The sequence below is a fragment of the Gekko japonicus genome, unplaced genomic scaffold (assembly GCF_001447785.1).
Source record: "Gekko japonicus isolate JY-2015 unplaced genomic scaffold, Gekko_japonicus_V1.1 scaffold46, whole genome shotgun sequence".
NCBI lineage: Eukaryota > Metazoa > Chordata > Lepidosauria > Squamata > Gekkonidae > Gekko > Gekko japonicus.
In genome coordinates, this window is record NW_015169173.1 from 846,402 (window position 1) to 861,329 (window position 14,928).

The following is a 14,928-nucleotide window of genomic DNA, read 5'->3' on the forward strand; positions in this document are numbered from 1 at the left end:
TGATTTTCTCCCCCCCCCCCCGACTCTCTTCATCTTTCCCTGTGCCCTACTGGGGAGCATGTGGCGCCACTTCCTACCTGGCTGATGGTGCCTCCCTTGGGGGACACGAGAAGTTGGCTAAGAAACCCCTGCATTAAAACAGACCCTTTGGAGCAACATTGTCCCCCTCGGCGGGAGTCTGCTGGGTTACTCACCCTAGGGATTCTGGACTCCTTCCCCCAGTCAAGGTGTTCTGGAGGACATCATGGCTGCCTTCTAAAAATGTCCAGCTCCACAGTCTGAGGAGGTTGCCTGCTGCCAGCCCATGGGAGAGCACAAAAGCTAATTGATACTACAACTGCTCTCAGTGGACTAAATACTAACAAAAAGCACTTAGCACTGAGATATCTGGGTGGGTTAAGATGGAGCTCATTCTATGCCATTTGTTAGATTTTTTTCCCCTCAGGTGTTTTGTTTCTATTGTTTGGGTGTTGTCTCCTTGTTGTGGATGGGTGAGACAGAGGCAGGGAGGCAAACAGGCAGTTGGCAAAACCATGGGTGAGGAGGGAGTTGGCCTTCCAAGTCGTTAGCGCCTTGTCCTGCACTGGCCCCTTCTCTTTGGCTGCTTACCAGCACGATCGAGATGAACTGGAGTGGCAGGGGATGGTGACGTGCCATTTGCAGAGCCATAGCACTGCAGGTGGTGTCCCGCTTTTCTGTGTAGAATCCAGCTGATGGCACATTCTGCCTTGGACAGGTCTGTGAAATATGATGACTTCTTTCCGTATGCTGATGGCCCCCACCAGTTCTGGACAGGCTACTTCACCAGCCGGCCAGCTCTGAAACGCTATGAGCGGCTCAGCAACAATTTTCTACAGGTTAGTGTGCACATTCTTATGTCCGTTCTCCCTCCCCAGGCTGGGGGAAAGATGAAGGCCCAGCATTCCTAGGTTCTGACCCAGTCCTGACCACTGGCTCCTTAGGTTCCATCCGTAGTCTTGCTCTGTCCATTCTATCTCTGCCTGTACCCAGCAGTTGAGAATGTCTCACTCTGACACAGCTTTTCTCTTTTGCAGGTCTGCAACCAGCTAGAGGTGCTGGCTGGCAAACGCGCTAACGTGGGGCCTTACGGCAATTCCAGTAGTTATGAGCTGCGTATGTGAGATCCTGAGAGGGTTTTTGGGGTGGGGTGGGAAGGCACAGATTTGTTTATTTATACATTTGATTTCTAAATCGCCGTCCCCCCATACTTGGGGCTCAGGGTGGTGTATAACATTCAAGAATACAATCATCACTTTAAATAAGTTAAAAACAGGAAAAACGAGTACACTAACATTCCAGATGGTGTATAAAACCAAATTTATTTGACCCTGACTTCAGGTTGATATGAGGACAAGAGCCCCAGTAGCCGCTGCAGCAGCTTCCGTGACAGCCTGCAAACTGTTTCATTCAGTGCCCGGTCTGATTTGTGCCCAAATGTAGGGAAGTGAACAAGAGAGTGATCCTGCGAGAGGGCATTGTGAGGGAGTAGTTCCGGGGTTGTCGTCTCTGTATCAGGGCCAATGGCAGCCACTGTCTATTAAGGGTGTGCCAAAAAGTATGCTGCAGAAGTGAGCCATTCTAAACACTTGAATTTTTTAAAATATTACAATTAAAGGTCTCTCAAACTAAGGAATCAATCGAAAAGGTATTTCAAGTTCTATACCGGCAATCCCCACCACCACCACCACCACCGTTGTTGGGATGAAATCCTCAATGATTGTCTTCCTCATTCACTAGATCTTCCCTTTCAGATTTCAGGCAGAAGGTAAAATGGATCGTGTAGCTGAGAGGAACGAATTCTCCTCTTCTCCTGTTTTACATTGCTGTGCTTGGGTGTCTTCATAATTTTATTTCCCAAGTACTTCTGATTCTGGTGTTTGGTGAAAATCCACCACCACCGTACCCTTCTTTATAAGGGTAACGGTGGCTTTGGTGGGTGATTTATATCAAGAGTAGTGGGGGGGGGGGGTTGCATGATACAATAAACTTTGAGAGCCTGCAGATCCTAAATCATCAGTTCTCTCAAACAGAGAGATGCTCTGATCCTTCATCACACCATGGTATCCACCTGTCCTTGCCCTGTTTCTGTGACAGTCCTCCTGGTGAGAGTTGACTGAATATGGGCTGCTTATTGCCGGGTGGGTGAAATCCTGGCTTTTTGCCTCTGCTTCTTCCTCCCATCCCATATCCACAGCTCTGCCTGCCTGCTGGCAGCTACCTGTTGTGGAGGGTGAGGGAGTCAAGAGCATCTGTGCCTCTGTTTCCCCACCACCGCCCATCCGAGCCGCTGGTATGTGGAAGCAAAGCCTTTGCCTCTGTCCTCTGCAGGGTAGGCCTGCTGTTGGCTCCTGCCTTGTTATGATGAGGGGGCAACCATGGCTCTGTTTCCTTCTCCTCACAGGTCTGCAAAACAGGTCAGTTGCCTGTTAAGGGAGCAAACTGTAGTCTTTGCTCTACTTTTCCTCCAAACCCCCTCCTGTGTGATTCCTAGGGAATCCCATCCTAGTGCTTTTTGGCATCCCCATTTTTTTCCCTTGCAGGCTAAGCCCTGGGAGGTAACCGAGCCTTCGGGAAGGCTTCCCAAGGCCACTGATATAATATGTTAATTGGTGCAAGTGCTGAGCACAAAAATGCCAGCTGCCTGTGGTCCTGTCCCCCATCCCTGTCACGTGCAGAGCTGAGCATTTTCCCCTGGCCTTCTCTTCCCTCTGCCTGTAAAACTGACTGCATGACAGTTTGTAGTGGTCAGGTTTGGAAAGCATCTGCCTGCTCCTGACCATCAGAAATCATTTAATTCAGATTCAGAGTGTTTCTGGTACTTATGAGTGGGTGTGTGGTTCCTGTTGGATTACTGGGTAGTAGAGCTCCCCCTGCACACCCCTGCTGTCTTGGTGCGGAAGCCCAAAGGATCCTGTCCAGATGCTGTGACAATCCCCATCGTCTTCTTGCAGGCAAGGCCATGGGAGTTGCTCAGCACCACGATGCAGTGAGCGGCACAGCAAAGCAGCATGTGACCAACGATTACGCCAAACAGCTGTCAGTTGGTTGGGATGCCTGCCAGGTATGTGCCCGAACCAGCAGAGGGTGGGCACCACTCGGTTGCCCAAATGAAAGGGAAGAGGAGGATGGCAGCACCGGCTTCCGCCGTTAAGTAGCTGTTCCGTCTAGGACTTTCTAGCTCCGAATCTTATTAGTGTTCTGCCCAGTCTTGGGAAAAGGTGAAAGGGTGCGACTGTAGGATTTATGGGAATAGTAAAACCTGCACACCAGAGACCTGAGGCTAGAATTTGCCTCTGGCTAAGGTGATGGTTTGATTCTCCATTGTGCATGTGGACCTGGGCAGTGCAAACTAGAATCTGGTGGTTTTCCTACCTTGCTCCCTTCACTGTGGCCACTTACAAGACCACACTGGGGCTCGCAGGGTACTTGAAGATTCACTGTTCTCTGCAGTGGTGGAATAGTGACAGCTCTGACACCGAGGATCCCATACAGACAGTTAAGTGTGGCTAAACACAATGATCCAGCAGCCTTTCTGAAACTAAGTTGTTCTAGGTCTCGTCAGCACCCAGAACCCAAACTACTCTGGCATGAATTATAGGTGGGATAGAAATGCAATAAAATAAAAGTTGAGAATAGGTTAAAGAATAGGTTGTCCCTGTTTTGTGTAACACATGGATCTGTTTTGATCCCAGGAATTTCTTTTCTGTTTTTTATAAACGTTATTGAAGTTCAAACAATACATTGATAAATCATAGCGCACATTCATGTAGTTAGCCACGTTCATTAATCACAAGTACAGTTACCGCTCCCTATTCCAGACAAGCATGTGCTAGCTTTTAAAACTCATGTGGTTCAATCAGGCATTGTGCTTGTTAGGTGCTATGGCACCCTTTGAAAGAAGACCATGATTACTATTCCACTATTGTACTTATGTGAGATGTCGATAATGCCAGAGAATTCCACGAATTTCTGCCACCAACATGTTAGGGTTCCTCTTGCCGTCCTTCTAGATCACTAGGTATTCAGAGGCAGGGATAGGACTCTCTTATTGTGACCCTGTTTCTCTTTTTGCAGGTTGTGATCAGTAATGCCCTGGCCAGTATTGGTGGCAGCAAGGAGAACTTCATGTTTTGCACATATCTCAACATCAGTATCTGCCCACTGACTGAAGCTGCCCATACAGTAAGTGGGCTGCATTACTGCCTGATCCCTCATTCCTTACGGACCCTCATCTAGATCTGTAGCCTCCCAGATCAGCTGTAAGAATCAAGGCTTATGCGCTGGAGTTCCCCGACTAGGCCAAGGAGTCCAGTGGGGCTCCTGTGCCTGCCTTGGACTGGCACACTGCTTTTTGCCCTTGCAGTTTGTGGTGGTTGTCTACAACCCGCTTCCACGCCTCGTGAACCAGAATATCCGACTGCCAGTGAATGGAAACCATTATTCAGTGACAGCTCCAGATGGCCAGGCGGTTCTGAATGAGGTAAGAAGCAGACAACCATGGTTCCTTGTAGAGCAGGAGGAGTGTAAAGTGAGCATGGTTCATTTCAGTACTGGGGGCAAACCCGAAACTTTGTGGCGATGGAGCTGAAGAGTTTGCGGAGGGGGGTATTTATTTACTCTATTTATATCCTACCTTTCTTCCCAGTGGGGAGCTTACATCATTCTCCTCTTCTCTGTTTTATCCTCACAACAGCCCCATGAGGTAGGTTAGGCTGAGATTGTGTGACTGGCCCAGGGTCACCCAGCAAGCTTCCATGGCAGGGTGGGGATTTGAATCTGGGTCTCCCAGGTCCTAGTCTGCCACTCTAACCACTACACCACATTGTCTCTTAAGTAAGAGGTGCAAAACACAAACTCAGTCCCTAAACAGAAGAAGTTATTTAATTAAAGAGTCAAATGCCTGCCAGTCACCTGTGTGCCTTTGATCTTATTGGCCAAGATACTGGAAGTGTAGGGCATGTTGAATTCCTGAAGGGCAACTGAGTAAAACACTGCCTCCTACACATGTATTTCTCCATGATTAAGTAATTATTTGTTCACAATGAAAACTTAGAAGTACCTGGAATATCTTAAGGTGTCCAGGCCCCTGAAGGCCTCCCTTGTGGTTATAGGCCTGACAGGAGAAAAATATTCATGCTTTTGAAAGGAGGACTTCCCTTCCAGGTTCTTTGCTTGAGCAGAGTAATGAATTGAACAAATCTTCTGTCCACTGCCAGGTCATCCCTGTATCGAGCTTCACTCAGAAGGTGCGGCGTGATCGAGGCAATGCTATCAATGAGCTGGTATTCCAGGCATCTTCTCCTCCAGTGGGCTATAGTTCTTACACCATATCCAAAGTGCCTGGCAGGAACCAAGCTCACTCCAAGCTGCTGAAGAGGCTGTATGAGCCAGCCCCGCCTGCAAAGGGAATTCAGAATGAGGTATGGGCTGACCAAAATCCCTCCACTCTAGGCTTCCTGGTCAATTTCCTGGTCTTTTCCTATAAGGCTGAAGGCCAGTCAACATGCCTGGATTTCTCTCTGTTGCTGTACCTGAGCAATTCTTGAAAATCTCTCTGTGCCTGTGGCTTTCTATCAGTACAATAGCTGAAGCAGCTCTGGTGGTGGTGGGGTTTCACCTGAAGCACTACCCAGATCTTCAGGCAAAGGCTGTACTTGACACAACCAGGGATCAAATCCTAGTTTGCTGTTCATTGTGAAAACCTGATCATTATGAAAACACAGTTGACTCCCCAGCCTTTGTTCCTTTGTCAGCAAATCTGGTCTCATAGGGCAAACATACTGTTGTTGGGGGCTTTTTGAATTCTTTCCTTTCTATACAAGGAAAAATCAAACATAGTAATAATATGACACAGCTGAGAGTGTGAAGAACTGACTGGGTGAAGAATTGTGGTGTTCCGCACTAGAGATGTCAGAAATGCTGTTCAGTTGGGGGGAAAGGAGGATAGAACAGGCTTTGAGAGATGACAAATGGGGTGTGGCCATACACGTGCATACATTTTGCTAGCAAAACTTGCCTTGTTTCATGATATCATCCTGTTCCACATCTTTCTGCCTCTCACCCCCTGCCTTTGACAGCCAATGATGTGGAATGTCTGTCTTACAGTACTCTGCATTTCCCTGCCTCAGGCAAGAATTGCAAAAGTATGATGGAGAGGAAACTAGCATCACAGTTGCCGTTCTCAGTTGCAGTATAACCTCTATCATACCGGCTGGGAAGTGTCATGGTAAAATGTGTGGGGTTTTTTTCTCTAAAGTAGCTATTTCAGTAGACTGTTTGCTGGCCTGTATTGAAGTCCCTGACTTTAGTTTTCCCCTTCCTGTCTTTCAGTTGTGTCTCCATTCGTTTTTTTCTCACTAGCCAGTAGGTGCCCATGGCGGATCTCCAAACTGCAATTGCTTCACTCACCAGGGTGGGGGTTATATTTGCTTTGCCCAGAAACAAGGTATTATAATTTTAGCAGCAGGGAGATAAGAGATTTCCACAACAGAAGTGCCGCCTTGAGGAAAGATTCCTGGAACTCCCACCACCATCAAATGAGTAACAGTGTAGGATGAGAAGAGTCATTTAAAAGTAGTCTGGGATTCTGTTTCTGAAAGCAGTGTTCTCTGGCTTAACTTTTTTCTTCTTCCCAATGTCCTCTTTTTTCCCCTGGTCTCCTCCCCCACTGGGTGTGCTCCAGTAATGTCTCCTTTTTCCCCCTTCCTCCTCTTGTCCTTGCTTCACCAGCATCTGCGGGTCTTGTTCGATCCCAAAACAGGCCTTCTGAAGGAGATTCAGAACCTGGACAAGAGCATATCGCTACCAGTTTCTCAAAACTTCTTTTGGTAAGTTGGGAGACTAGGTTCTGATGGGTTTTTTTGCTTTGAGAAGGAAGCAGCAGCATCTGAAGTCTGGTGAGGAGGGGTCTCTCTACCTGTGACTATAAATGGTGCTCATGTACTTCTGACAGGGAGGCGCTAAGGGTGGTTGGGGAGCCAGCATGGCGTAGTGGTTGAGAGTGGCAGATTGTAATCTGGAGAACCAGAGTTGATTCCCCACTCCTCCACATGAAACCTGCTGGGTGACCTTGGGACAATCACAGTGGTCTCAGAACTCTCTCCGCCCCACCTACCTCATAAGGTGCCAGTTGTGGGGAGAGGACGGGAAGGAGATTGTAAGCTGCTCTGAGACTCCTTGAGGTAGAGAAAAGCGGGGTATAAAGAGCTGCTCTTCTTCTGCCTTCCATTCTCTGGGTTATTTTGAGTCTCAGTGTCATGACCGTTTCTACCTGTTGATCCACCTTTGTAGGTACAATGCCAGTGCTGGAAACGATGACAATGAACAGGCGTCTGGGGCCTACATCTTCCGTCCCAACAATTCCAAAGCCTTTCCCATTAGCCAGGGAGTCCACTCTTACCAGGTGAAGGTGAGAAAAGGAGGGGCTCCTGATGGCTCGGCTTGAGCAGCAGGGGGTTTATCTAGGAGACAGTGTACCCTGGAGCAGCCTGAATTGCAATTAAATGTTAAGTTGACTTGAAGAGATTTTTTTCCTCCGAATGCTCTCTGCAACAAAATGTTTTCAGACAGTTCTTCAAAGAGAAGACAGAAAGTGGGCCTTCCTGGGAAGGGAATCCCAAAGGCCCCATGTTGCTACTGCAAACGCTCACTCCCATGTAACCCCCTGCCCACACCTCTGGCAAGAGTAGAACAGGCATCTCTCAGGTGTCCGAGAATGTGGGCAAGCTCATGGGAGTTGGTGGCCCTTGAAAACCCTGGTCCCTAGACCACTTAGGGTTTTAAATATTAAAATCAGCACTTTGAATTGGGCCTGGGAACCAAGTGAGATCGAGTGCACTGGTCTCAGAATTGGATTTGCACCGGGGGGCGGGGGGGACGCTCAGTTGGTGAAGCACCTGGTTGACATAAAGATCCCAGTTTAGTCCCCGGCGTCGCCAGTTGAAGGAACAGGTGGTAGGTGACAGGATGCCCAACTCCCTGGAGAGGCACTGCCAGTCAGGGGAGACTGCTCTGACCTGGGGAGACCAATGGTCAGTCTCGGGATAAGGCAGCTTCATGTGTCTGTGTAAAGTAACAGGGCAGCTGGTGTTCTGAGCCAGAATTGCTGGAAACTACTAAGAACACTTGGCTGAGAGATAAGGAGGTGGCAGAGAATGGAAAGGGGGGGGGAGTTGGTGTTTACTGACGGGGGGGGGGGGGGAGAGAGTCGCTTTTCTAAATGGAGGTGTGTGCTGGGAATGGCTTTTGGGTCATAGTGTTTTTACTATCTACACCTAGAGGCTTTTGCGGCAGCAGTTCTGCAGAAAGAATATATACAAATACAAGTGCCATGAGAAGTTCTGTGGTCACAGATTTGGTCACCAAGCGGCTCTTGTAATGAGTGAGGAAGGAGTATTCCTCCTTGGAGCAGAAAAATTAAAATAGTTATTAGGACACTCCCTCTGGCTCTGATAGTGCCAACCCTCTCTTAAACCAAGGTTGCTCATGCATTGGATGTGCCTGTAGACTGCCCTTGTAGCACTTTGCTAATGGTTCTCGTATCTCTAGAGGCAACTGCTGCAGCCTCCGTTTAATGGGCTTGTCTCTTAGTACGGCTTCTGTTGGTGCCGGGGGGCACTCCCTCTTGATGCCGAGCAAGAATAATATTTGTATATGGTTTTACCTGACAGACCCAAGTGGTACAGGAGGTGTACCAGAATTTCTCCAGCTGGTGCTCCCAAGTGGTACGGCTCTATGCTGGGCAACCGTATGTCGAACTTGAGTGGACAGTAGGACCCATCCCAATCAGGTGAGCATCAGAAGTTGGGGTGAGGGCCCACGCTGGAGCACAGTTCTGACCACTGTTTCTTCCACAGAGATGGCCTTGGCAAGGAGATCATCAGTCGCTTCAGTACAAACCTGCAGACCGATGGGCGTTTCTACACGGACTCCAATGGGCGTGAGATTCTAGAGAGAAGGTACTGGCAATGGGCAACGGTTGAGTGAGACATCCTGGTTTGGGGCTGACCTATCGTAGGCCGACAACAAGAAGATATTTCTGTTCCCAGCTCTGTGGAGAGTGTGTGATAATGCAGGAGTTAAAAGGACAAGCGGTACATTGGCTAGCAGATCACGCTCTGCCCCAAGTTTGAGTGGCCTTAAAGTCATTTTCCCTTAGCCTTATTCCCCCAGTCCCATATATAATCTTGCCTTGCCACATAAGAATTTCTAAGAGAACATATGAGCACTTGAAGAGCACTACACACATGTTTATCTTTACAGCTTCAGGGGTCTATTGTGCTCTCTCTCTCTGACTCTTTGCTGTTGTCGTGGCATTTTTCAAAAATCCCATCTTCTTCCAAGGAGCTCAGGGTGACAAACATGACCTCACGTTCCCCCCCCTCCCTTGTCCTAACCTGTCTCTCTTGGGATTGTTATGAATGACTGGCCTAAGGGCAGACTGAGGACAGTCTGGGGATATGAACCTAGGTCTCCCTAGTCCCTGGTTTGAGACTTTAGCCACTTAAGCAGATCAGGCAGGCAAGAAGCTAAGAGGCTCCTCTTCTTCCGTTTGCTTCCCCTTGGTAGGCGGGATTACAGGGCCACGTGGAACCTGAGCCAGACTGAGCCAGTGGCTGGCAACTACTACCCTGTGAACAGCCGTATCTACATCAAGGTAACAGTGCCCCCTGGTGGCTGATAAGCTTGGCTGCTCTTGGGAGACTCCACCGTCCAATCGGTCCAGTATCTTTTGGGAAAGATATGAGACAGATGCAGCTTTCTCTCTGGTGTAGGCTAGGGCAATGGCTGAAAGTGGGCTATGGGTGTGTTCTGGTGGGGTTGAAGTATTCACAGTGGCATCCTGACCAATGTTCCCTCTAAGGTGTGGAGTCTTGTGAGCAAAAATTCTACTTTGTGAGCCACTGGCATTTAAAGTTGTGAGCGAGCGATTTGGCTCCTGCATAAAGGAGTCTGCTCTGGAGCCCTCCTTCCTGAGCTAAGAGAAAAATGTGTGAGCTGGAGGCTAAAAACCGACTCAGCTTAGAGGGAACACTGATCCTGACCTGTAATTCTGCAGCACCTACCAAGTACAGGTCATCTTTATATGCATGTATGCAATCCTAGCCTTGCACTTTTCTCTTTGTTCTCTCCAGGACCAGAAGGTTCAGCTAACAGTACTGACGGACCGTTCTCAGGGAGGCAGCAGCACAGCTGATGGCTCTCTTGAGCTCATGGTGAGCACAGCAAGGCTTCTGGGTGGGGGAAGGGAATGCTTCCTGCTACAGTTTCAAATCTTGTTCACAATCATGGCGGCAAACAGCCTTTCTCTGTTGCAGGGGTCCCCAAACCTTTTGAGCCTGTGCACACCTTTGGAATTCTGACAGAGGGTGGTGGGTGCAACCACAAAATGGCTGATGTGGAAAGTGGAGCCAGTCACAAAATGGCCACCCTGGGAGACAGAGCCGCACACAGAGGAAGCCCATGTGCAGGGGATCAGAGGACAAATTTGAAAAAAGTACACTGGAGAAGTGGAGTGTGAGAGAATAAGCTAATAACTGCAGTGGCAGCTGCTGCTGAAGCCATGTTGTTTTAGTCCACACAACCAGTCAGGAGCCCTGCCTGGCCCCACCCACTTTCTAAAAGCACTTGGTGGGTGTCAGGAAAGGTGTCATTGAGTGTCAGCATGGGCACATGGGGACCACTGCACTCTCTCCACATTGAAGTCGGTGGGGGTGGCTAGGTGACCAGGAAGCAAGGGGCAAACAGTGCTGTGGAAGCCCTTCAACCAGTAAAGAGGAACACCAAAATTCTTGTGGGCCGGCACAGGAAGACACAGTGTTTCTCCATCCCAGGAATCAGCTTGTACTCTGAGACTTATCTATTCCACAGCCCCAGGCACTGTAAGAACGATCCTGACCATCATCATTTCTTTCCCTTCCCTACTTGCCTCCAGGTACATCGGCGGCTGCTGTATGATGACAGCCGGGGTGTAGGGGAGCCCCTGCTGGAACCTGGTGTTTACCATGACGGGCTTGTGGTCCGGGGACGCCACCTTATCCTTCTAGACACGGCAGAGTCCTCCGCTGAGCAACATCGGCTGCTGGCCCAGCAGGAGTTCATGGCCCCCCAGCTAGTGCTGGCACCTGGTGGAGGACCTCCATACCAGCCTGGCCAGCGCAGCCTCAAGCAGGTGAGGGAAGTATAAGAAAGGGCATAGTTCTCTGGTGACAGTAAGCTTCTGAACCCCATTCAGTGTGGTATGTTGGGCTAATAAAGCCTTATAATTGGGGGAGAAGGGATATACAGCTTGGCACTAAAACGAATGCAGAAGGCCCTAGCTTCAGTCCAGTTAAAAGGTCACAGGTATTATGGGGTTGGTAAAGACCTTTATTTGCGTGAGTTCTAGGAAAGGCATTGTCCAGTCAGCACAGACAAAACTGGACTAGATGAGCCAAAGGTCTGAATCTGTATAAGGCCGTTTCACATTCAGATTTTTCCCGAGCCGAGCCTACCTTGGGCAGCGCATCTCCATGTATGATGAGCACATCCCAGCTGAGTTTTTGCACTTTGGTTGTAATCAAGAGCCTTTTAGAAAGAGACACAAAAGTCCTTCTGAAGGGAAACTCTTCTTTTTGAGGAACTGTAATTTTAAAATGGGGTTGTTTTTTTCCAAGATAAGTATTACTTTTGAAACTTGTATATAGACCCCTTGTTTTGTGCTTTCTTCTTCTAACGATTTTTCTGGAATTGATTGATTCTTTAAATTTTCATTATGGGGTTGGTAAAGACCTTTCTTTGCGTGAGTTCTTGGAAAGCCATTTTCCAGTCAGCACAGACAAAACTGGACTAGATGGGCCAGAGGTCTGAATCTGTATAAGGCAGTTTCCCGTTCAGATTTGTCCCGAGCCGAGCCCACCTTGGGCAGCGCATCTCTATGTATGATGAGCACATCCCAGCTGAGTTTTTGCTCTTTGGTTGTAATCAAGAGCTTTTTAGAAAGTGACACAAAAGTCCTTCTGAAAAGAAACTCTTCTTTTTGAGGAACTGTGATTTTAAAATGGGGTTGTTTTTTCCAAGTATTACTTTTGAAACTTGTATATAGATCCCTTGTTTTGTGCTTTCTTCTTCTAACGATTTTTCTGGAATTGATTGAGTTTTTTAAAAGTATGTGGTTGCTAATAAGCCTTGAACCAGAGAGTTCCTGGCTTACATCATTTTGTCTTTGTCACTACATTAGCTCAGTGAAAGCTGCTCTCCCAATATTCAAAGTCTGAGAAGAGAATATTAGCGCTTGTTAAGGCTGCAGTTGAAGAAATGCATCCAACTTGTTGAGGGAGGGGGCACTATATCTTGAAAAACACATAAAAGTGTTGAGAAGCCTAAAAAGACAGACAGAAGTTAGAGGTAGCCATGTTAGTCCAAAGCAAAATCCAGCTTCTAATCAGTTTGGATATTTTTTTTCTTTTTTAAGTTCTGGAGAACTGTTTTGATTTTTTTCCTAATAAAGTATTACATGGCTTTTATTTAAAAATGATGGGGTTAAAGAGATTCCAGGAGAGGAAACTTCAGTTAACAGGATTCCACATTGGGGGAAGGGGGAGCTTGCATGGTTGCTGCTGGTATCCACGACTCTGGCAACAGGGCAGATTTTCACTTCGCTGGCCTTATAGTTCAGAACAAGGAATCAACACTGAGAAGCTCTCCTCAGAGAAACATAATACTTGGCAAAAAGCACTACATAAAATTGCCAAGTGCTCCATTCTGAATCCACACAACAACTCTCTGAGATAGGATGGCATTTTGCAGACCAGGGACTTCTGTATTGTACAGCTGTACACAGTATCAGACAGGGGCTGAGACGTGGTGGCTGGCTTGCCTGAAGCTTTTTTTTTTTTAAGTATGTGGTTGCTGTAATAAGCCTTGAACCAGAGAGTTCCTGGCTTACATCATTTTGTCTTTGCCACTACATTAGCTCAGTGAAAGCTGCTCTCCCAATATTCAAAGTCTGAGAAGAGAATATTAGCGCTTGATGGGGCTAGTTAAGGCCGCAGTTGAAGAAATGCGTCCAACATCTTGAGGGAGGGGACACTATATCTTGAAAAACACATAAAAGTGTTGAGAAGCCTAAAAAGACAGACAGAACTTAGAGGCAGCCATGTTAGTCCAAAGCAAAATCCAACTTCTAATCAGTTTGGATTTTTTTTCTTTTTTAAGTTCTGGAGACAGATTTGAGAGATCGCAGGAAAGACAGGAAAACCCAGGAAGTGCACAGAAGCAGCACAATGCTATGAGAAAGTGGGGGGGAAACTCAGTTTCCAATAGTATCCAAGCCTCGGCAAATAACCCCTTTTTTCCCTCCTCCATGCCAGAACATGTTCTCTTCCTTCACCATTGTCACCGTGCAGGAGATGAATTTGGCTGCCAACCAGAAGCAAGAGGACATGAGAAGGCTCATCTGGCAGTCAGATGCAGGTATGTCTCCATCCTGCTGTTCTAAAATATTTCAGACCATCTATTTCTGAATTCCAGCTGGCTCTACCCCCACAGATGACCAGTCTAGCTGAAGTCTTTGGCTGTAGCCCTACTGCCATTTCTCATGGAACTGTGAATACAGTGGCTGTAAGAGTGCTGAGGGTTCTGAGAAAGCCAGCTTTCTCCAAGGGCTGTTTAAAAAAAAAAGAGTTAAATGTTTAGCCTAGCAGGATCAGTTTTCAAAAAAATCAACAGGTGAGAAGCCAGGGCCATCATTATTGGATGGATGTGCATGAACCAGCTGACAAACTAAAGTTCTTCACAATTTTTGACTAGTTGTGGTTTGCGAAGCAGTGTTCGCAAACTGAAGAACCACCATGAACTTTCATGAATTTTGATGGAGTTCATGGCCGGGGCAGTTCATGAAGAGCAGAAAGCAGGGGTTTAAACCCCTAGCTGCATCCTGTGCAATTGTAGGGTGTACTCTTTGCCTGTTATAGCTTATCAGCTAGTGGCCTTCAAATTGCCAACAGCCTTGTCTATATCCTCAGGCACTACTAATCAAAACAGTCAAGTAGACCCTTAGTGTGGCTTTCAGGAGCTGATACAAGTGATTTTTTACTTCAAAATGTCTGGTCATTTTCAGTTTTCTAATCTCTAGAGGCTTCTTCATTCTCTTTGGCCATCTACCTTAATGGTCCTAGCCCTATTTAAAGAACTCTACTTGTGCAGATACAATTGGAGCAGCTATGGCTCAGAGGTAGAACATGTGTTTTGCATGCTGAAGGTCTGATGTTCAATTCCCGGCACCTCCAGTTCAAAGAACCAAGTAGCAGGTGATGTGAAAGACCACAGCCTGTGGCCTTGGAGAGCTGCTGCCAGTCTGTGTAGACAATACCTTGATTGACCAGTGGTCTGGTTCAGTATAAGGCAGCTTCATGTGACTAAGAAGCATCTCTTTGCCATCTTGGTCACCAGGCATACACTCTATAAAGCAAGCTACGCTCTGTTGGTTGGGAACACAACCAGGTATTGTAGCATTTCTCATGTGTCTGACAATAGTGTGGGGTCTTTAAGCAGGATAGAAAATTACAAGGTGGTGATAGGACTCATCTCGTCCCTAAAGCAGTCAATTGCCAATATTCACAGAATTAAAAAAAGGAATCTCTCAAGAGTATTCTTCCCAAGACTGTGGTTTGCTGCAGCTTTTCAAAAGAGCCATAATGGAGGCCAGGAGATTGGCTGCAGCTAGCTGGTGTGTCCTTAAAGGCACTACCCTCTCTTGAAAAGACTGATGATATTACATGAGCAGTTTCATATACCCAGTCTTCTGTGTGAGTATATAGGGCTGCCTTATGTAGAAACAGACCACTGATTCATCTAAGTCAGTTCTTCAGGGACCTCATTGTGTGTGTGTGTGTGTGTGTGTCCTTCCTACTGCGTTACCTGCGAAAA

General features: G+C 47.4%; 1 protein-coding gene across 1 annotated transcript in view; it reads left to right on the top strand.

Moving 5' to 3' along the window:
* Positions 1-14,928, top strand: part of MAN2B1 (mannosidase, alpha, class 2B, member 1) — a 33,301-nt gene that overhangs the window by 10,499 nt on the left and 7,874 nt on the right. Inside the window, exons 9-23 of the mRNA XM_015415824.1 lie at positions 737-857; positions 1,056-1,134; positions 2,973-3,082; positions 4,096-4,203; positions 4,385-4,501; positions 5,238-5,441; positions 6,751-6,848; positions 7,312-7,429; positions 8,691-8,809; positions 8,877-8,978; positions 9,589-9,676; positions 10,155-10,235; positions 10,955-11,191; positions 13,371-13,473; positions 13,974-14,047. Of these exons, the coding sequence (XP_015271310.1) occupies positions 737-857; positions 1,056-1,134; positions 2,973-3,082; positions 4,096-4,203; positions 4,385-4,501; positions 5,238-5,441; positions 6,751-6,848; positions 7,312-7,429; positions 8,691-8,809; positions 8,877-8,978; positions 9,589-9,676; positions 10,155-10,235; positions 10,955-11,191; positions 13,371-13,473; positions 13,974-14,047 (1,759 nt within the window). The remainder of the gene's footprint in view (positions 1-736; positions 858-1,055; positions 1,135-2,972; positions 3,083-4,095; positions 4,204-4,384; positions 4,502-5,237; positions 5,442-6,750; positions 6,849-7,311; positions 7,430-8,690; positions 8,810-8,876; positions 8,979-9,588; positions 9,677-10,154; positions 10,236-10,954; positions 11,192-13,370; positions 13,474-13,973; positions 14,048-14,928) is intronic.